The following is a 22,815-nucleotide window of genomic DNA, read 5'->3' as shown; positions in this document are numbered from 1 at the left end:
ATACTAGAGCATCATATAGGGCCCATTATATATGGAGCATCATATGGGGCCCATCATATACTAGAGCATCATATGGGGCCCATTATATATGGAGCATTATATAGGCACATCATACAATGGAGCATCATCCATGGGGCCCATCATATATTGGAGCATCATATGGGGTTCATTATTTATGGGCCATCATATAGGGTATGGAGCACATATGGGGCTCATTATTCCGTATGGCGCACATGTGGTGGCCATAATACTGTATGGAGGAATATTCTGTCCCGTTATTGAGCTATTGTAGAATTTAAAATAGATATCATTCATGTAATGTAAGAAGTGAAGTGTTTTTCATTGTACTATACCAATATTTCTCTGCCGTATCAGAGCATCATGAATTGTGGTATGTGTTAAAGGGGCCCACTGACACTCTTTCATCCGGGGCACACGAAAACCTGGAGTCAGCCCTCCCCCCCACAACTTTAGCCAAATAACCCCCAGTTTTCAATGCATAACTTTTTATTATAAAGTAAATTAAGGTTGACAAGCTTAAATAATAAGAATTCATGTCATTGGCATTGAAATGGGCACTGTTGGTGTGTTTACTGTCCTCCACTCCCTGTCGACTTTGCTTTCCCATTGACTTGCATTGGGTTTCGTGTTTCAGTCGGACCTCCGACTTTTCACGATAGTTGGCCGATTTCGTTCAACTCGACTTTTGAGAAAGTCGGGTTTCATGAAACCTGACTAGACCCTAAAAAAGGCAAAGTCGCTCATCCCTACTCACAACTTACCAATCCCAATGGAGGAGGTGGCTGCTTGATATTGTGGTGTAGTGACCACTGTGTCCACTAGGGGGTGCTGTATGGATGTCCCAGGAGAGTGGATGAATGGCAAGATACTGAATGACCGTTATGTATCTCAAGGTGGTTGGCCTTGAGATGGAGATTTATGTGTGTGTTAATCAGCAGTGATACTGCTGAGGTGCTGGTTCAATGTGTCAGGGACTAGTTACCTACAAACCCACCCAGGGGGTGTGTTTAATAACGCTATTGTAAAGTGTATGTGTGTGTGAAGGACCTGTGATGAGGTCATAGTCATGTGACCCAGTGGGCGTAGCTATGGACCATATAATGTGGCCAGGGTAGGTCACATGGGATGAATGCTTGGACCCGGTTGGTCCAGTGTGGAAGGTCCCGCTGAGATGGGGCATCCTGCCTGACAGCACGTGTGGACGCTGTGAGTAATAGCTGCAAGTGCCTGAGAGTTCCCAGGAGGGAATGAATGTCTGCAGTATGGAGAAGCAGCCATGAGAGAACCCTGACAGGGTAAGATATAACGGTGAGGCTGAAAAGCCTGCGTATTGGACATTGCTAACAGAGTGAAGCTCTGTCATGGACGCTATGCCGTTTATAAATTGCTGGTCATGGTTTATGATGTTTAATAAACCGCATGGACTATACTGGTTTATGGAAAACCTGTGCCGGATCTGATTTTGTGGCTGCCAAGCGAGTGATCCCCTACTTAAATGACAGCGCTACCTCACAGTATATTACTGCACAATAAAGATTTTATATGTGGTGCTGTCCACACAATGGAAATGCACAGCATCCAGGTTAACAGTCTATTAGTGACGCCCTTCTAGTAGATCATGCGGGCTGCCCAGTGCTATCCAAATGCATCCCATGTGAACAGACATCACAGTTTACAAGACCAAATGGGCCCAACTGCACCCTGAAAAAAAAGTGCAAAAAAAACAAATGTAAAAATGTGAGGTATTAGTTAATATTTTGGCCAAAATATGCAGGTGTAGCCTGTCTAGTAACATAAGTTGTCAGTTGTCTTTGCATAAGACGTGACATTGCTTCACTAGTGCTTTCACCAACATTACCACCTACCCCACGTACACCTTGAACACCAAGCCTAATTTCCCTTCCACCACGGCTTCACTTTTTCCCAGTCATTTTGCTCAGATAGTGTAGTAGGAGCACAGTATTAGCAACAAAAAATTAAATTTTAAACTCTGCACCACCTCTGCAAACAGTTGAATTTCAGCAATAGTAAATTCCAAGTTGAAATGTAACGTGCTGTATTGTGTTAGTCACCGAAAAAAGAATTGTTTGAGTGTGGATGAGGCTCGTATGACAAAGAAGTTATGCTACAAACAATTTAAAAGTCCTCTCCCCTACTGTATGACACTGGGAACAGAAAAACTTTTTTGTGGCCTATGGATAATGCCTCTATAACACACTAGATGCTACAAGCTATTTTAAAGTCATTTCTTCTACTGTATGACCCTAGGAACAGTAGAATTTTTTGTGACCTCTGGATCAGGCCTCTACAGCTTAATTTCAACTCAATCAAATGTCAAAGTGTGATACGGCGGGTTGTCTAACTTTTTGTAACTGAAAAATTATATTTTTTTTATTGTGCCTTAGGTCTGCAGACAGGTTCATATTACCACCACAAAATGACAAGGTGGGATACAGCAGGCTGTTTCACATTTAGATAGTGAAAAAATATTAATCAGAATGCTATACTCATGCATGGGGCACAATAGAAGCAGTGCACAACACTCTTGTATTACATGTGCCCTGCTGTATTGTATGTGTTTCCTGCCCTCTGATTGGCTAGCTGCAATGTGCACACACAAAGTTAAGGAAAAAAATGACTGTTTACAAGCACGCTGCTGCTCTAGCTCTGCAAAACCCCTCCACTCTTCAAACACATGCCAAACGCTCATGATACACCACCATTCAGCTAAAATGCTGAAAATATTTTTGTGGCAAAGCAAATATTTTCCCACACTTTTACCGATGTTACCGATTTTTACCGATTTTATAAAATGTTGCTTGTGTTTCTGATTGTGAATCCGAATGTGCCATATTCGTGCCGAATTTATGTTTGGCGATCGTTTTTCAGACAAATTCACTCATCACTATTGACTGTTTTCTTATAATTTGTCGGTGCCGAATTCCGGCTGTCTGTGGTTCGCGCAGCATGAACCTATTGTCGGTCCCTATAATGATGTTAAATATAGATTTCATGAGGCTTACAAGTAGTTAATGAAATGGACATGTCCTGAGAGTTTTCCTGTCATCTTTATAGGGACCCTGACAATAGGTTCATACTGCGCAACCACAGGTAGCAGGAATTCGGCACTTACTTCGTTAATGCAGCCATGTATAGTTTTCTCTGTTACTCTGCTGCTTTTCAGAGAGAAAATATTTGAAGACGCTGGATGGGGACTTTTTTCTTTAAGGCTATGTGCACACGTTGCGGATTTTTAGCGTTTTTGCTGCGTTTTTTCACTGCGAAAACGCTACGTAAACGCTAAAAATCTGCAACCCATTAAATTCAAAAGCATACCGCACATACTGTGCTAATGCTGCAAATTTTTCAGCAGCGGAATCGCATTGCGGAAAAATACACCGCGTGCTCATTCTTTTTGTGGAATCACGGGGATTCCGCACACATAGGAATGCATTGATCCGCTTACTTTCCGCATGTGGCTATGCCCACCATGCTCAAAGTTAGTGTAAAATGTGCGGATGGTACCCAGGGTCTGGAGGAGAGGAGACTCTCCTTCAGGCCCTGGGTACCATATCCCTGTTAAAAAAGGAATTAAAATAAAAAATCGTGATATTTTCACCTTCCGGCATCCCCCGCAGCCTTCCCGCCTGTTAGGCTGGTTTCACATTAGCGCTTTTTAAGCGCACGCACGGCCGGGGGTAGCTCCGCCCCCGAGCCGGCTCTCTGCCCGGCGTGCCCGCCCCTTGCTTGTAGCGCCGCCTCCTAGCGCACAGCGGCGCCTGCGATCGGCGCACCCTATCTTTAGCATAGGGTGCGCAGATCGTGCGCAGGCCGTGCGCTAGTTGCGCTTTGACCTGCGCTGCGCACTTTTGACGGTGCGCCGTGCGCGCCAAAATCCGAAAAGTTTGATTTTGGCGCGCACGGCGCACCATCAAAAGTGCGCAGCGCAGGTCAAAGCGCAACTAGCGCACGGCCTGCGCACGATCTGCGCACCCTATGCTAAAGATAGGGTGCGCCGATCGCAGGTGCCGCTGTGCGCTAGGAGGCGGCGCTACAAGCAAGGGGCGGGCACGCCGGGCAGAGAGCCGGCTCGGGGGCGGAGCTACCCCCGGCCGTGCGTGCGCTTAAAAAGCGCTAATGTGAAACCAGCCTTAGCCACGCTGCCGGCATCTTCCAGTCCCAGTGATGCCTTGCGACAATGACCTGTGAAGACGTAACGGTCATAGTGTCAAACACTATGTTTGACAAGTGTGAACAACCTGTCATTCAGTTTTCCAAGCGATGCTACAGATCACTTGGAAAACGCTAGCATTCTGCAAGCTAATTACTCTTGCAAAACATTATTTTTTTGCGGGAATTCCGCATGTGAATTTCCCACGGATCTCCCGCGGCAGGGAGTTGTGGAAATTTCCATGGCAATTCCGCACGTGTGCACATAGCCTTATTCTTTCACCACTGACAAGAAACTGGCAGCCATAGAAAATAGGAATGCAGTTGGCACCGGCAGGCACTGGTACCCAAGGGCTTGGCGTCTATGAATACAGTGTCATCTAATGAGGGATAATTGAAAAACCATTTGTCAGTGAGAAAGCTACATGTTCCCACGTGAGTCTGCAGAAATTTATGCAACTGTAAATTTGTTGTACCTTAATGGAGTTGCTTCTGCAGCATGTACATGGATATTCTATTTAGATGAATGGGAGATTAATAGGAATATGTGCAACAAATCTGCCGAGTGTGGACTTACCCGAATGAGGAAGCCATTCCCCCCCCTCAGTAAAATGCACTGATCTGGCGATATAATGATTGTTTAGGTAGCATTTTCATACCTTAACTTCCATGATACAGGAGGCTTTCTATGGAGATGGATTCTTTTTATGCATTACATTGCAGTGCTCCAGGAATGAACCTGCCAACATGATTCTCCGCAGATGGCAGCATATGCCAAGTGAAATCTTCATGGCACGTCACTTCCTATCTGTCTTAGATTTCCTCTTTCTCCAGCCCTCTGCTGCCATAGCACAATCACAATATCTAATTTTTTAGCTTTGCAATTTTGAATTACATAATGAAACTCTCAGGCCAGCAAACCTGTAGCAAATAGATATTAATAAAAGTTATGTAATTTACTAATTAACTGTAGTTTGAAATTGAACAAAGCTACCTAGCAAGGCTACATGCACACAATCCTGCGTGAGCTTCTCAGCCATATTTTGTCAGTTTTGCTTTATTTTTAGCTTCGTTGTCCCGAGACAGATGCAGCACTCCCCTCCAGATAAGTGTAAGGCTAGGTTCACATTTGCGGTTGAGTCCGCAGCGTATCATCCGCATTCCCAAACGCATGCAAAAACGCATGTAAACGTAGGTTTACGTAGCATTTTTATCCACATCTTACGCATGACGGCAAAAAAAGCAGCGTTTACGTGCGTGTGTATGCGTTTTTGCATGCTTTTGCGTTTTTTATGCGCATACGTTAGAAATTTCCAATTTTTTCCAGTAGCTTTTCCTTGACATCAGACACCCAGTAGGAGTGTCTCATGTGACTTCTATATATTTATACACACTGCACTGAGGAAATCCTTGTCTTTGGCTGCTGTGTCTACCTTCAAGATGGATGTTGACCTGGACAGCTTCCTAGAAGATCTGGATTTACAATTGAAGTTGGCTGCTGCCTTTGCTTTTGCTTGTCAAGAACACAGAAGAAGAGAGACTGAGAAGACGTTATCATCGCTATTGGCAACACCCCATCCTTGAACTCCGAGAGAGACATAGAGACTACCACTCCTTGTACACCGAGCTGCAGCAAAACCCAGAGAAGTTTTTTGACTACACGAGGATGTCGCAACAGAGCTTCAATGAGTTGCTGCTACATTTCCAAGGATCCATCGCCAGGCAGGACACACAGCTCTGGCGAGCAATTCCTGATGAGGAACGTCTCTTGGTCACCCTGAGGTACGTAGTGTTGAACCCTATCCCTAACCCTAAGCAGTGTACTGATTTTTGTTTTACATTTTCTTTTCCGCAGATTCTTGGCTACTGGAAAAACATTGTCCTTGTTACATTTCCAATTCCGGATTGGGGTATCCACCCTTTCTGGGATTATTGTAGACACTTGTCGTGCTTTAGTTGGCATACTGCGGCAAGAATTCCTCCCCCAACCCACAAGTGAACTCTGGATTGAAAATGCTTCCAAATTCCAGGAAATTTGCAATTTTCCTAATTGTGTGAGGGCTGTGGACGGCAAACACATTAGGATTATGAAACCAGCTGGAAGTGGAACAGAGTACTTCAAATATAAAAAATATTTTTCCATAGTTCTAATGGCTATTGCGGATGCCGATTGTAAATTCGTTGCTGTGGACATTGGCTCTTTTGGACGAGGCAATGACTCATAGACATTCAAAAACTCAGACATGAGCCAATGCCTGGGAATAATTTTAAATTTCCGCCACCACGACATCTGCCCAACACTGATGGACCGCCAATGCCTTTTGTTATTGTTGGTGATGAGGCCTTCCAAATGTGTGCCAACGTTATTAAACCATACTCTAGTAGAAACTTTAAATCACACCAAAAAAAGTTAAACAACAGACTGACAAGGGCACGAAGTACCATGGAGTGTGCATTTGGATTGCTGGTATTGAAATGGCACATTTTGTGCACATCCATTAACCTAAAAATTGACACTATTGATGAGGTTGTGAAAGCATGTGTTCTTCTGCACAACTACATAATAGTAAAAGAGCAACCAAGCTTACAACCTGAGGAACCTGCTAGGTTGCATGATTACCAATTTCACCCTCTGAGAACCACTGTTGAATTTGCCCAGATGAGGGATAAGTTTGCCGCTTACTTTGCTTCAGATAATGGACGTGTGGCCTGGCAAGATGAAATGATTTAAGCCACTAAGTTAAATGTACCTGTTATATTTTGTACCTGTTATGTACCTGTAAGGTCAAATATTACATAACTGTTATGTTTAAATGTACCTGTGATGTTAACATGTACATGTAGTAATTTACCCCTAATGTTTCCTGATTTAAAAATAAACTACCTTCCCTCTCAAAAAACGTGTGTGTTGTATTTGCCTAAAAAAACAAGTGTTTGTGTCGGCGGCGGCGCATAAAGATAAAAAAAAGTATAGTGGTAACAAAATACAACAACTTTTATTTTCAACACTTTTACAACTTTTATTTTCAACATTTTTAACAAAAAAAAAGGTTAAGGTTGGGGTGATTTACGTTTTCTTCGAGGTTTATGTGGGAATGAAAGGGTAGGACCTTGGGGGGTGTGGAGCTGTGAGGATTGGGTGATAGTTGATGAGGAAGGGTCTACAGGGGAAGGAGCAACAATTGAAGGATTGTATCAGGGATGGCAGTGGAGACATTGGGGATAGATGACAAATCATGAGACTTGGAAGCAGCAGACAAAGACACAAGGGAAGGTAGTGACAAACTGTTAGGTGAGGGTTAAGGTGGTGGGTTCAAGGTGGTCAGATTTTTTGGCTCCTGGTTTTGGTCCTGATGCCAAGACTTTTTTTTTTTTTTTCTTTTGACCTTGCTTTTCTTGGCCGAGTGGGAGTGCTCGGCTCTGTAGAAATCATCAGGCATGGTGCTGGATTGGGCAGTAACATTGATACTGATGACTGTAGGGGTGCTGTACTATGGAGCATGGTGGATGCTGGCCTTCTACAGGATTGAAGGACTTGGCAGCGTGGTCGCTCTGTGAACTGGAGGCGGTGGTGGTGGCGGATAGTTCAGTGCTGTGGGAGCTAGATAGTACATTTGCTGCTGGTAGTATTCTCCGGCCTGTTGAGTGTAGGATTGTGACTGCTGCTGGGACTGCTGCTGCTGTAATGCGTGGCTGTAAGCAACATGGCAGGCTTACAGCTGGAGTTGAGGCGTAAGGTTTTCCAACACGCTCTGCTCAATTGCAGAAAAAAATGTGGCGCCGGTTTATTAAGGTCGGCTTCCAGGTGGTCTAGGCGATTGTTGACTTCTTTGAACCCACTCTTCACTCTGTTAGCAATCAACCTAACCCCATCCTGGAAGACTGAGCTTAATTGAAGAAACTCAGGCATGCCTGACCTCTCCCAGGCCCTCTGCCGCTGACGAGAAGACCCAGCAAAAACAGAGGCAGAGGGCTGGGAGTGGGGAAAACCTGATGGACTGGCTGCCTCTTCCCCAGCCTGTGTAGCCTGCAAAGTTACTCCATTGCTGGTGGATGACTGGGACTGAGTCTGTATAGTGGCTGGTAGATGAGGGGCCGCTTCAACCGAGGAGGCTTCGCGTTGTGTGGTGCTGCACCAGGTTCTGTGAAAAAATAAAGTTTGTGTTGTGCTGTTCCAGGTTCTGTGTGTGTGGGGGGGAAATTAAACATTAGTAAAAAGAAAATAAAATCTATACTTGCGTTAGCAGAGCAAGAGCAGGCCTCAGAAAGGCAAGGTCCCGGTGGTACTTGTATTTTCTGAACCTTGCAACAGAACCACTTCGAACCCAAAGCTCCTCTCTCATGTCCTTGTTGAAGCGGTCCTTGATCGAGCGCCAGCAGATCTTGATTCGCTTCACTGTGAAGGGGAAAAAATAATAATTAGAAAATAATGCACATCCATTCACAGGTTCACTCCTGTTTAAGACCACATTGCAAGACTTACCAAAATCTGTTCTGGCACATGGCGTGGCATGGTCCTAACCAGGCAGTAGTGATGTTGCCACTTCTTCCCCGAGCCATCGAATCACCACATTGTCCAAGTGCTGACAGTCACGGTGGATGAGGAGTTCGTTATCTATATCAAGTGTGGCTTCTTCCCATTGTGAAACCTATATAGAAAAAAAGAATTTTAAGTAGAACTGTATAAATTGTATTACAACTCTGATGAAACAAATACTTACACCTCTTTTTTCCTCCTGAGACACATAAGCCCGACGACCCTGGGACGATTCCTCTCCACTGAACTGCTCCTTCTCTTAATCACTGCCAGGTACCTGTAAAGAAATTAAATGATTTAACACATATGGAGTATTGCCAATCAATACATACCAATCAGTAAAGCGAATGTGATTACATAATCTTTGTCCGGTCCACCCTGGGAAGAAGTCTGTTCTTCACTTGAGGACATGGTTGAAGAGCAGGCAGCAGCCAAGTGAAACACTACAGAAAAGAAGAAAAATTTAAACTTGTAAAGATCAAAAAACAATGTAGACCAAAAAAAGAAGAACAAAACTTACATTACAGGCAGTAGTCCAACACCACAGCAGTCACCACAGGCCAGGGACAGATGGCAGCAACAGGTGCCAACCACAACACCAGGAGTCGACCACAGGAAAACCGCTGTACCAGGAGACACCCACTGCGCCAGAGAGAATCGGCCAGTCTACAAGGAACAGAAAAAGCATTCTGAGAGACAGACATTTCCAAAGCTTCTATACTTACATAGACAATGTTGTCCTCACCATGGCATAAAGCAGCACCAGGAGACAAACTGGAGAAACCTGCTGCACCAGGAGCCATCCGGGAGCCAACCAGGAGCCAACCACTGTACCAGGCCAAGCTACACGTCTAAAATTAAACAGAAAAAAAATTAATAGAAAGTACAAACAGCAGTGAGGGAGGGTGACATTTTGTAAGGTTATATACTTACATTGCCAGTGTTGTGGCATTGTCCAGAGAGTTATGGCCTTGCTGTGTCCTCACTTCCTTTTATAGAGCTCTCAATTATCAGGTAGATGAATCACTTCCTGGACTAACTCATTAAAAAAACGCATGTGTACAGAATGCTTGTGCATATGCATGTCCTTGCGTATGCATGCGTTTCCATAGACAGTAATGCGTTTATTTGATGCACTCATCCGCATGTGCATATTTGCCGGATTTTTGCCGCTTCCAAAAGTCCAACATGAGGTGTTCGCCGGACCCCGCCGCACACCAAAAAACAACGCTTGCATACGCTGACGCATGCGAACTGATGCAGACTCATGCACCAGCTTACACCATGTTAAAGATAGGGAAACATGATGCATGCTGATTGCGCAGCGTTTCATCGGCAGCAAACAGATGCTAATGTGAAACTAGCCTAAGCCTGTACTGAATCTGCATCTTCTATTAAAGAATAGTCATTGGATAAGTTAAACTGGTAAACCATTGGCTAATGTTTTGAACCTCCCCCAAAAAAAGGGAAAAAAGGGTTCTTTTTTAAGTTTTTTTTCTTGGCGCATATCTTCATCAGAATCATCAAAAACTACTTTTAAAGATATGTCAACACACATCGTCTTTTTTCAGGAGGAAAAAACTGATCCTCAGGAGATTGAACATATGGATTTTTGTATAAAAACATTAAACATTTAACCAATTTGGATTTCTAAAAAAAACCAAATGGTTAAATGAAGTGACATGTTAATTCTTCTGTTGTTTTCTGCTCAGAAGACTCTCTGCACTTTACAATATAAATCAATGGGAAATCTCAAAAGATGCCCAGACATATTTTAGAAGATTTTGCCATTGTTTGTGCCAAAAAAAAGCTAATGGTTTCTTTATTATTCGATAGAGTGAAAAAACGACAGTAAAACAACAAAACCGTGGGAGAACCGTTCCTTCAATAATTCACCGGTGGCCAAAACCTTTGAAAAAATGCTCAGGAAATTACTGAAAATAAATAATACAAAAGGTGCTTCAGAGGAAAAAAGCCACAGTTTCCTAAAGCGTCTTCTAGGGTTTGACTGTGTTTAAAAGTCAATATAGGATAAATTGGTGTCAAAGTAATCGAGGTGCAGGTGTAATGGACTGTAGGAAGTCCCAAAGAATAAAGGTTAACATTCACCACACACGCTCTTTAATATATTTATGTAATCCCGATTTGGATACCATAAACATGAAAATTAGGCTCCAAAAACCATGGTACTGAATTAAAAAATTTTTTTTATTATTGAATAACAGTGATAAAAACGCATGTATAAACAGAGAGGTGTGTATCCAAGAAAGAAAGAGGGACTAAATAACGCCATGGGGTATCCTAAAACAAATGCCTGAATAGGGTTTACCACCTAGTAAATAACGTAAACATATAACACTGTGCAAAAAAATGCATAAACAAGTAGACAAAAGCTCTTTAGTATAGCCAAATAACTAGCCACATTAGTAGCAACAAAAATGGATATCTGCAAGAGGCCCACAAGCTGGAACTACTCACATGTGAAAAACCGCTCTGAAAGCATGCGAGCCTAATTAGAGCAGAAATTCCTAGCCTGTGATGAACCCCTCACATACACCACTATAAGTATAAAGGTTAGGCACAATGTATAGATCACTAGTGGAACAAATGGGTAATCATACCTATCATCGGCATGTGGAGTTCCCCGGGCGTCCCTCTGCGTCGAAGCGTGTTTCGTTACCGCATGATCTAAGTGTGGGCGCGCCGCTCCGCATTATCAGATTACTAGGTCCCTCCATAAAATGGCTATTTATGCCTCTGCCAGGCACCTGATCTTGTATAACAGTATCCACGTTTTCTCTTTGGGATCTCTATGCCTACAGTCTCTATTTATGATCAATCCCTGTGAAACAGCAACTGTATGTTTAAGATCCAGGAGGATCAAAACGTCAATTTATTTTGGTCGTTTTCCTTATGTCTTGCTCTACCCTACAACTGATGTTATATCAATAAATATCTTTTTCTTGCATATATTCAAGAGAGTGTGTGTTTAAAAGTCAACCTGCTCATACTCTAAAAACTTGGAAAACTCTCATTCATTTACATTTTGATGTTCAAATGAGGAGGAATAGTCTACAAATCAGGCATTATCCAATCAAAAGGCTAAAATAGAACACTTCAGGCAGAACATTCTTCCAAAAAGTATTCTAAACCAGTTCAGGAAACAAAAAACTCCTCCAAAACCTCCCTAAAACAGTGGTTTTGAGCTACTGCTAAACTCAGTGTGAACGTAGCCTACCTGCTAAATTAGCAACTTGTCATCACTTTTAAATGTTGAGACAACCAATTTTTTTTTTTTTTTTTTAATTCCTGCAACTGAAAAATTAGTTTTATACATGTAAATTGGATTGTTTTTGCAGCATGTGCTTGAATTTTGCATCTGGATTATAAGGATATTTACATTTCAAAACTTGGTCTAACACCTTATGTTGCTTGGACTATAAAGGCTGTCTGCAAAATCTGCTCCTGCTCGGGCAGAGATGAGCTGTGTATGTATTACATGTGAATGTCTCACATGTGTCTTTGCATCAGCCAAGGTAAATTTGTTAATAACTACTTTTGTGGTCACCTCATAGAACAATGTGCAAGAAGTTTCCACACAATGGTACCTTGTAAAAAAATCATCTTTATTTAAATACCAATGTCACAACATTAAAAAGAAAGGTGCTGGATCAATATGAGAGACAAAACGCATGTAAACACCATATAATATATTCATAGGAGGCTGCGAAAACAGTATGCAGTGTGAACACCAAAGAGATATATAAAATTTCACTAGTTCTATGTCAAATATTGATTGACTATCATTAAGGAGATGTTGTACCCATATGCAGTGTGAGAACCAGGGAAGATTCACTTGCTCCATATCCATTATTAATTTATCATAAAAGGACTACTGAATCAATTTACAGTGTGTGCACCAGGGGAGATTTATGAAATTTCACTTGCTCCATACCAATTAGTCATCTGTAAAGAGGTGCAACACTAAAGGAGCATCCCATCAAACTGATACTTCACAATGCATAAAATAGGTTATAAAATCTCATGAAACCAGTGTTTCACAGTGCATAGTTATAAACTAAGAAATGTAAACACTATATAAGCGTGACAAAAAGTCACTACAACCTACCAATAAATAAAGGTGCTTACTGCAGCATCCCTCATGCCCCGACACGTGTTTCGCAATGCTTCATCAATGGAGGCTTATCAGGGAAAAGGAGGTTGTCCCATTTTTATACCCCAGCAACTACCACTATAGGCTAATTTAATTTTCGCACCTGATTAAAAACACTCACTTCCTCATTGCTGACATACAACTGCGCCTGTGCGCTACAGGTCCTATGGCTCCTAAGATATAAACCGTACATAAACAAAGTCACATGGTTTTTAGCGGCCAATGAGGTTAGGGAACAGATGTCATGTGATTACAGGAAGGTCCTGTGCTTTATTATGCCGTTCTAATCTGATGGAAACCGCTCATGTGCAAATCATCTAAGTTTCACAAACAAATGGAAGAATATACACACACTTCCTTATTATAGAAGCGCAACCGCACCTATAGCTCAAGGTCCTGAGACTCCTAAAATATAGCCCACATGTGGGCGGTGTAAACTGGCTTCCAGCGGCCAATAGGATTAATGGGCAGATGTCATGTGATTACCAAAAGGTCCTATGCTTACTACAACAACCTAATGTGATGAAAACCACGCATATGTTAAATAATATAAGTTTCATAAGCCTAAAAGTATATCCACATCATATGATTTTATAGAACTTCCACACTATTCTTTTTTGCCATTTATAAACGTTACTATCGCGCTTACACACATATAGGCTTTAAATTATATTCAATCTATATATAAGGACATAATTAACGCCCATAACAAAATGAGGAGTTAAAAAGATTATTCTAAATCCACCTATACATGCATATTCAGCGCATGTGTCGAACTAAGGGGCCCGTGTAAAAATAAGGGATTTCGCAGTGGTCCCACGAAAACCGGGCACTACAGTCCCAGGTAATCCAAGGAAAAGCGCTGTGGACACACCACGCATCCCTTACGGCCACCCACAGTGCAGACATGCGCACAGCCACAAGGTTAGTAATTCTGATGCATATAATGACATACTAAAATGTTTTCCTAAAGGCACAACTCATGCGATCAAGTAATCAACAAAGACCCATGTGTCAGCCACCATGTTCCAACCCCTTACCCCACTGACATTATAAATGGCCATCTTAATGAAAAGCAACAACCAATGCGTCCGAAAAAACTTGAAAGCACATAACAAATGGATGCCATTATCCTATATCATCCAAGGGAAGACAGGAAGAAATAGAGTGATAGAACCACAACCAAGTCCATCTTAACCCGAATTATCTTCATCATTCCTGACATTGTTGTGGAAAATCTAACACTCTTTCAGCTTTTTCTTTCTTCCATTTTTCTTTTTTTCTTCTTCCTTATTTCGCCATCCACAAGGACCAACAATAAGATGTGTTCAACAATGAGCGAAGCTAATAAATAAAAAACTTAATTAAAATCACGAGCGAAAAACAGAAAAAATCCTCCTTATTTCTACCCACAATTGCATCAAACTTATAAAAAAAGCGCTAAATCCAAAGGACTCATTTAAGCCCTGGGGTGTGAGAGTTCCCAATCTAAAAATCCATTGGCATTCTTTCTTAGCAAGTCTATTTTGCAAATCTCCACCCCTAAGACCCAAATCCACCAAATCAATACCTTTAACAGTCAAAAGGTTAGAATTGCACTTATGATACCTCCTAAAGTGCCTAGGAAGGGTTTTTAAATTAGGTTCATCGTTGATAGTCTTAGCTTTTTCTATGTCTAGGCAGTGTTCACGCACTCTCACTTTGAGCTCACGTGTGGTCATCCCTATATACACCTTGCCACAAGGGCATTCTGCAAAATAAATCACACCCTTCGATGAACAAGTGATGTGAGTCCTGATGTTAAACTTCCTAGATTTATCAAAATTGAAAAAGAAAAGACTTTTTTTCATATTAGCACACCCTTTACATAGGCCACAAGGAAAAAAGCCCTCACGTTTGGCACTCCTTTGTAATTTTTCCCTCCCATTTGGATCATAGGTGCTATGGACCAAAATATCTCGCAAATTCGGAGCCCTTTTGGCAACAAAAGATGGAACAGATGGCAAACATCTTTTGAGTACTGATCTGTGAAAAGGATATTCCAATGCTTTACCACGCATTGCTTCAAATCATCCCATCTACTATTAAAGTTTGTAATAAATCTTACCTGCTGCTCTTCTTTATCCTGATTCTCAATAGGTAAATTTTTATGCAATAATTGTTCCCGTGGGGTATCTTTTGCTCGTATATATCCTCTTTGGATTACTCGACGACCGTATCCATGATCTTGGAAGCGCTCCCTCAGGACTTTTGCCTGTTCTTCGAATTGGGATTTTTCAGAGCAGATCCGCTTGGCTCTTAAAAATTGTCCAATAGGTATCCCGGAAATTGTAGATCTAGGGTGGGCCGCTGAAGCATGCAGGAGGGAATTGGTTGACGTGGGTTTTCTGTATATTGTAGTAGAAAGGCGGCCATTCGGGAGAGCTGTAATCAATAAATCAAGGAACTCGATTTTGCGTCCATACTTGTAGGACAATTTGATGTTCTGGTTATTAATATTCAAACTGTTCATAAATAGCTCTAACTCACAACTGGACCCCTCCCAAATGAAGAGGATGTCGTCGATGTAACGAATCCAATTATGGACTCGATCAACACCGACGACACCCTCCTCCTGAAAAATGGACCACTCCCACGCCCCCATAAAAAGATTAGCATACGAGGGGGCACAAGAGGCCCCCATCGCAGTACCCCTCTGCTGCAAAAATATTTTTCCATCAAATGTGAAAACATTGTGGGTAAGAATAAACCTCAATATTGAGATAACAAATGATGCTGTTCCAGCATCAATATTGCTCTGCCCCAGATATTTTTCTACCGCCATCAGGCCGTTATGATCAATGGAAGAATACAAAGCCTCCACATCCGCTGTGACTAGTAACATCTCATTTGTCAGCTGGACATTCTCCAAATGTCCCAAAGCCGCTGTGGTATCCTTGATAAAGGAAGGTAATTGAGAGACTAGTGGCTTCAAAAAGTATTCAACCACCTCACATATGATCTCACATAAACTTTCATTTGCTGATATAATTGGCCTTCCTGGAGGATTCAACGGATCTTTGTGGATCTTTGGAATCAAGTAAAAAGTGGCCAATTTTTGCGAAAATTTTTCATATATTTCCAAAAGTTTTTTAGGGATGACGTTGTCTTCATAAGCCTTTCTCAAAATCTCAATCAAATCACCTTTATATTTCATAAGGGGGTTAAAAGTGAGCTGTTTGTACTCAACTGGATTTTTAAGTAGCTTATATGCCTGAATTTCATACATGGCATGTGGCCAGACCACAATATTACCCCCTTTATCAGCCATTTTAAAGACAACGTCATCCCATTTTTTCAACTGTTGTAATGCCACATTCTCAGCCCTAGTCAGATTGTTAAACGTCACATTTTTTGACCTCTTTAAATTTTCAATTTCCATTGCTACCATCTTAGTAAAAGTATCAACTGCTGGTACTGCAGTGAGTGGAGGGAATTTTTTAGATTTGTTAAATTTCTTCATAGGAAAATCCATACTTACCATTTGATTATTTTCGTCAATTAATGACTCAAGGATTTCCAATGCTTGTTGTTCCTCTCTACTTGAAAGACTTCCCGCCTCATCTCCCCTGCAATGTAGCTTCTTCAGCACTAACTTTCTTGAAAAAAGGTGGAGATCTTTTATCGCTGTAAATAGATCAAGGTCAGTAGAAGGAGAGAAACTCAAGCCTTTAGACAATACACTTTGTTGTTCAGTTGTAAGCTGATGATCTGATAAATTGATTACCTTAATGCCATCTCTCTCCTTTTTCTTGAAAGATGAATGTTTTTTATACATTTGTCTAATTCTTGGCCCGAATCTCTCTTCAAACATCGACCCACCACCTTCACTCATTGATGAGCCTGAAGCAGAGGAGCTTCTGGAAAATTTCCTTTTTGTCGGTTCTTTTTTCATTTGCCAGCGGAATATTTTATTGGACTCAAAGTCCCCCACATCTCTCTCATATTTTTTCTGCTTGTTCTGGATGATATTACTCTCCCATTTCTCCACATCCTTGTCTAAGTTTTTAATCATTTCTTGAAACTGATCTGCCTTTAGATCATGTCGTAATGTTTTCTGTAGACTCTCAATTTCCAATTCAATAGTCTTCAAAGACATAATATTTTTCTCCACTATAATGGCAATAAATTCCAAAGAACATGCATTGGCTGCCCTAATCCAACGATCAATCAAACTCTCATCACCAAGATCAAAAGTGGGAAAAACATTAATCCTCAATCCCCTGGGTACAATCTTCTGGGCAATATAATTTTCTAATGTAATTTTTGTCCACCATATTTTAATTTTTTTATGTAGCGCACTCTTATACTTCTTGATATTTTCCTGATAATCATTACAATTGAGGGTAGACGAAAGGCCAGCACCTTTCTGAAACGTACTAGTTGCTTTCGCCTGCCAAGAACTTTCTTTGGCCTTAAAGTCCATCTTGCTGGGCTCTGTTAAATAACAGTAATCAACATTATATTCACAAAAATTGCCCAAACCAGCTATTAATATATAATACTGGTTATAGTACCACAACATACCAATAACTACTTTTGTGGTCACCTCATAGAACAATGTACAAGAAGTTTCCACACAATGGTACCTTGTAAAAAAACATCTTTATTTAAATACCAATGTCACAACATTAAAAAGAAAGGTGCTGGATCAATATGAGAGACAAAACGCATGTAAACACCATATAATAATATATTCATAGGAGGCTGCGAAAACAGTATGCAGTGTGAACACCAAAAAGATATATAAAATTTCACTAGTTCTATGTCAAATATTGATTGACTATCATTAAGGAGATGTTGTACCCATATGCAGTGTGAGAACCAGGGAAGACTCACTTGCTCCATATCCATTATTAATTTATCATAAAAGGACTATTGAATCAATTTACAGTGTGTGCACCAGGGGAGATTTATGAAATTTCACTTGCTCTGTACCAATTAGTCATCTGTAAAGAGGTGCAACACTAAAGGAGCATCCCATCAAACTGATACTTCACAATGCATAAAATAGGTTATAAAATCTCATGAAACCAGTGTTTCACAGTGCATAGTTATAAACTAAGAAATGTAAACACTATATAAGCGTGACACAAAGTCACTACAACCTACCAATAAATAAAGGTGCTTACTGCAGCGTCCCTCATGCCCCGACACGTGTTTCGCAATGCTTCATCAATGGAGGCTTATCAGGGAAAAGGAGGTTGTCCCATTTTTATACCCCAGCAACTACCACTATAGGCTAATTTAATTTTCGCACCTGATTAAAAACACTCACTTCCTCATTGCTGACATACAACTGCGCCTGTGCGCTACAGGTCCTATGGCTCCTAAGATATAAACCGTGTATAAACAAAGTCACATGGTTTTTAGCAGCCAATGAGGTTAGGGAACAGATGTCATGTGATTACAGGAAGGTCCTGTGCTTTGTTATGCCGATCTAATCTGATGGAAACCGCTCATGTGCAAATCATCTAAGTTTCACAAACAAATGGAAAAATATACACACACTTCCTTATTATAGAAGCGCAGCCGCACCTATGTGCTCAAGGTCCTGAGACTCCTAAAATATAGCCCACATGTGGGCGGTATAAACTGGCTTCCAGCGGCCAATAGGATTAATGGGCAGATGTTATGTGATTACCAAAAGGTCCTATGCTTACTACAACAACCTAATGTGATGAAAACCACGCATATGTTAAATGTGCCGAATATGCCTGTATAGGTGGATTTAGAATAATCTTTTTAACTCCTCATTTTGTTATGGGTGTTAATTATGTCCTTATATATAGATTGAATATAATATAAAGCCTATATGTGTGTAAGCGCGATAGTAACGTTTATAAATGGCAAAAAAGAATAGTGTGAAAGTTCTATACAATCATATGATGTGAATATACTTTTAGGCTTAGGAAACTTATAATATTTAACATATGCGTGTTAAATTTAGTTTAACTCTTTGCTGTAAAATGTGTAGCTGACAGATAATATCCGACATGTTCATGTAGTCTTTGAAATTAAAGTTTATTCTTTTTTTTTTTTTCAAATTAGAGGTTTAAAGGCTCTTCCTAAAAACACAAGCTATACCTTATCCACAGGATAGGGAACAACTTGCTGATCAATGTGTGTACCTCTGCTAGGATCCTTAGTGATCCCCAGGTTGAGTTTTTAGGGCCCCCAAGAACATGTCTCTGGAGATCCATTTTGAATGGAATGGAGGTGTGCATGTTCGGCCACTGCTTCATTAATTGTCTGTGAGACTGCCATGTACAGTGCTCGTCAGTTCCCAGCAGTTTCAGACAATTAGTGGAGTTTGATGAAGAGCATTCAAACCTTCACTACATTCAAGATGGAGTGGAGAGTCCCGATATTAGGGCTCCAAAGCCCCAAACTTGGGATTGTTGCCCCACCAGTGATTTTAACATGTTTTTTTTTTTGGGGGGGGGGGAATAACCCTTTAAGGATAGTCTAGTCATTCTGACCAACCTAAAAGCAATACTTAAATACTTAGTAGAAAAGGGCTTGGAAGAACAACACCTGTTCAGCTAACTCTGCTAGATAGAAGTGGTGACCAGTCCCTTGGCAATGATTTGTAAGAAATCAAATACAAGCAGCAGAGGCCACATTTAAATACGGAATAACTTGTAATGGAATGGTGCTTGTTTTAACAAAATATATCTAATGATGTCTATCATAATAGATGGAAATAACACTTAAAAAATGCAACTTATTTATAACCCTTTCTTCTTTGTTTCCAGAGCCTGGATAAGACGGTGAAAGATGAAGCCTTCTGTATTCTTCACCTTTTTGATTTGGACGGCTGTAAATGCAGATGTAAAGCTGGTGTCCAAAAGAAACTCTGGTAAGATGGAGTATTTACTTATCTAAATATTTCACGGTTAATGGCCAGCACTTTTTGATGACAAGTTATTTTAGGCCAAAAGGAAAAACAAGTTTTTGATATTTACTCAAAAAACGATGAAGATAAATTATATGGAAAAAATGAAAGCCTATGGAAAGCATGCATGTTGTGGTACCAAAACACGTGTATGGCACCATGAAGGGGGAAAACCTGAAAAGGGTTGTGACTGTCAGATCAGACACTGATTGCAGGGATATCAGTGCTTGTTCCCAGAAAAATGCTTATTTAAAAAAAAAAAGGATTCTCTGCGTCAATGAATGGAAAATAAATGAAGTTGTACTTTTTATTTTTGAATTATTACCTTAATAAACTAGTAAATTGCTTCCCTACTACTTAGATGAATGACCATACCTAATCTGTAATTGACATTGTAGTATTTTAGAAGAAGTTCTCTTTTTTGCATAAAGCTATTTAACAAAATGATACTACGTTTCAGCGTGTGAATTTATACGACCCTTGAAATGTTTCAAAGAAGTCTAGAACTGACTCAGTTGAGTAATTTTGTAATTCCATCACTGGATTTTAGTGCCGTTATCTCTAACCTGACAAGTCATTAATTAAATTAAAGAATCAAAGTGATTTGTTGGTGACAGTGACCACTTTTTAAAAATATCTGCTACAATTTTTGCTCACTTTCTTTGCTTTTATTATAAATGTTTGTATGGTGTTTTGTCAGCAGTTCAAATTTGTCTTGTCTTTTAAATGAATATTACACCACCTATGAAACATTTAGAACCTTAAAGACTCTCTAAACTTTTTTGTGTATTTATTTATTAGTCTATATCCTATTTTAGCTCCTTCTCTCTTGAACACCTTTCTGCACTGCTGTTTTTACTGCCTCGTTCAAACTCCCTACCGGCTTTAGCTGCTGCTCAGAAAGAATCTATACTTTGAGTTGGGGACCTAAGCTTGGAATCTATACTTCTTTCACAATTCATGTTGGGGACTTAACCTTTTTGACTATTGGGGAAATATCCGGAGAGTCTCAGACAGGATAAGACATGTACTCCCGTTGCAATATCGGGGTATAGGTCTTTTCTTGTCTTCGCTTCTCTGCCCCTTTCCCCCATATTCAGAAAGGGAAAGTCCTGAACACAGATTGTAAAGATAAAAAAGTATAGATTCTAAGCTCAGGTCACCAACTCAATAAAGTATGGATTCTTTCTAAGCAGCAGCTAAAGCCGACAGGGAGTTTGAATGAGGCAGTTAAAACTGTCCTGAGCATTGTGTTTGGAAGCGAAAGAGCCAAAATAAATCTATGACCTATATTACATAAATTCATAACTTTGCAAAGGCTAATCAATAATTAAATAAAGTTTAGTTACTCTTTAATTCAACCTTTGATATCTTTATTATTCAATAGAATGGAACATTTATTATGATGTTTAAAATGAAGACTCTCCATAAAACTGTCTTATACCTAGTACCGTACATATCTCTAGATCAGTGTTTCCCAATTGCCGTCATCATGGCCTCAAACACCTCGTGTTTCAGGATTTCCTTATTGCACAGGTGAGAGAACCTGTGGCCGTTTCTAGTGACTTAATAATAATTCCATCACCTCTGCAATACTAGGGAAATCATAAAATCATGATCTGTTGAGATCCTGAGGACTGGAGATGGGGAATTATTTGTCTAGAGAATGATTCGTAAATCCTCTTTTGGTGAATGTGTGATTGGGGATGAGCGAGTAGTGAAATACTCGGACTCGCTGTAGTCGTTACGAGTACCTCCTAATACTCGAGTACTCGTAAAGAGTAGCAAGTCCAATGTAAGTCTATGGGAAATGCGAGTAATGGGCTGTGCGGGGCTGTGCTGGCCTGTGCGTGGACTGTGAGGGGACCTTGGTGGTCTGTGCTGGGCTGTGCGGGGACTGTGCTGGGCTGTGCGGGGACTGTGCTGGGCTGTGCGGGGACTGTGCTGGGCTGTGCGGGGACTGTGCTGGGCTGTGCGGGGACTGTGCTGGGCTGTGCGGGGACTGTGCTGGGCTGTGCGGGGACTGTGCTGGGCTGTGCGGGGACTGTGGTGGGCTGTGCATGGACTTTGCGGGGACCGAGCTGGACTGTGGTGGGCTGTGCGGGGACTGTGGTGGGCTGTGCAGGGACTGTGGTGAGCTGTGCAGGGACTGTGGTGAGCTGTGCAGGGACTGTGGTGAGCTGTGCAGGGACTGTGGTGAGCTGTGCAGGGACTGTGGTGAGCTGTGCATGGACTTTGCGGGGGCTGTGCTGGGCTGTGCGGGTACTTTGCGGGGACCGTGCGGGGACTGTGCGGGGCTGTGCGGGTACTTTGCGGGGGACCGAGCTGGGCTGTGCGGGGACTGTGCTGGACTGTGCGGGGACTATGCGGGCTGTGCTGAATATTGCAAGGTGAGTAGTGAAATACTAGCCAGGATTTGAGTACCGCATTACTCACCGAGTAACGAATCCTAACGAGTATACTCGCTCATCCCTATGTGTGATGCATTGAGCTGTTGGTCCTGCACTGGACATAACATATAGTATTTATATCTTTGCAATGTATTTTCACTACTATTTTTGCTTTTTTTTATTTGCTTTGTTTTATATTCAAATTGCTGAAAGGAAACCACCAACATGCAGGCTATTTTAAGAGATCAGACTATGGTTTGATTTTAGTATAAGTCATGTGAATACACAAGACAATTGATCTCTTTAGCAAATGAATATTTCATTCTCATTTGAAAACAAGCATCAATATTTCATAGATGATTGTATCAGTCAGCAACAACTTATAGCTAATTTCTGTATAGTTTACCAAGATTTATTGTATGCTAAGCAGAATACAAATGAGCAAAATATGACCTATAATTTTCTTTTAGTTATATAATTCTAATTAAGTAAAAGAGGAAAAACAGGTATTTTATAACTAATTTACAGTGATATTGGTTCCAGAATTGCGTGGGCAGTGTAAGCGCTTCACTGTAAGGTTGGTCTT

The 22,815-nt window shown here is 41.1% G+C and overlaps 1 protein-coding gene across 3 annotated transcripts in view; it reads left to right on the top strand.

Annotated features, from left to right (window-relative positions):
* IL1RAPL2 (interleukin 1 receptor accessory protein like 2) overlaps positions 1 to 22,815 on the top strand; it is a 1,414,847-nt gene that overhangs the window by 98,221 nt on the left and 1,293,811 nt on the right. For all 3 annotated transcript variants that reach the window (XM_073543629.1, XM_073543630.1, XM_073543631.1), the window contains one exon: positions 19,700 to 19,803. In XM_073543629.1, the coding sequence (XP_073399730.1) occupies positions 19,722 to 19,803 (82 nt within the window). In that variant the 5' untranslated portion in view covers positions 19,700 to 19,721. The remainder of the gene's footprint in view (positions 1 to 19,699; positions 19,804 to 22,815) is intronic.

The sequence above is a fragment of the Dendrobates tinctorius genome, unplaced genomic scaffold (genome assembly GCF_039654945.1).
Source record: "Dendrobates tinctorius isolate UK_male_01 unplaced genomic scaffold, ASM3965494v1 ptg000133l, whole genome shotgun sequence".
Lineage (NCBI taxonomy): Eukaryota > Metazoa > Chordata > Amphibia > Anura > Dendrobatidae > Dendrobates > Dendrobates tinctorius.
The sequence above is the reverse complement of the archived record's forward strand: the minus strand, read 5'-3'. Positions and strand labels throughout refer to the sequence as shown.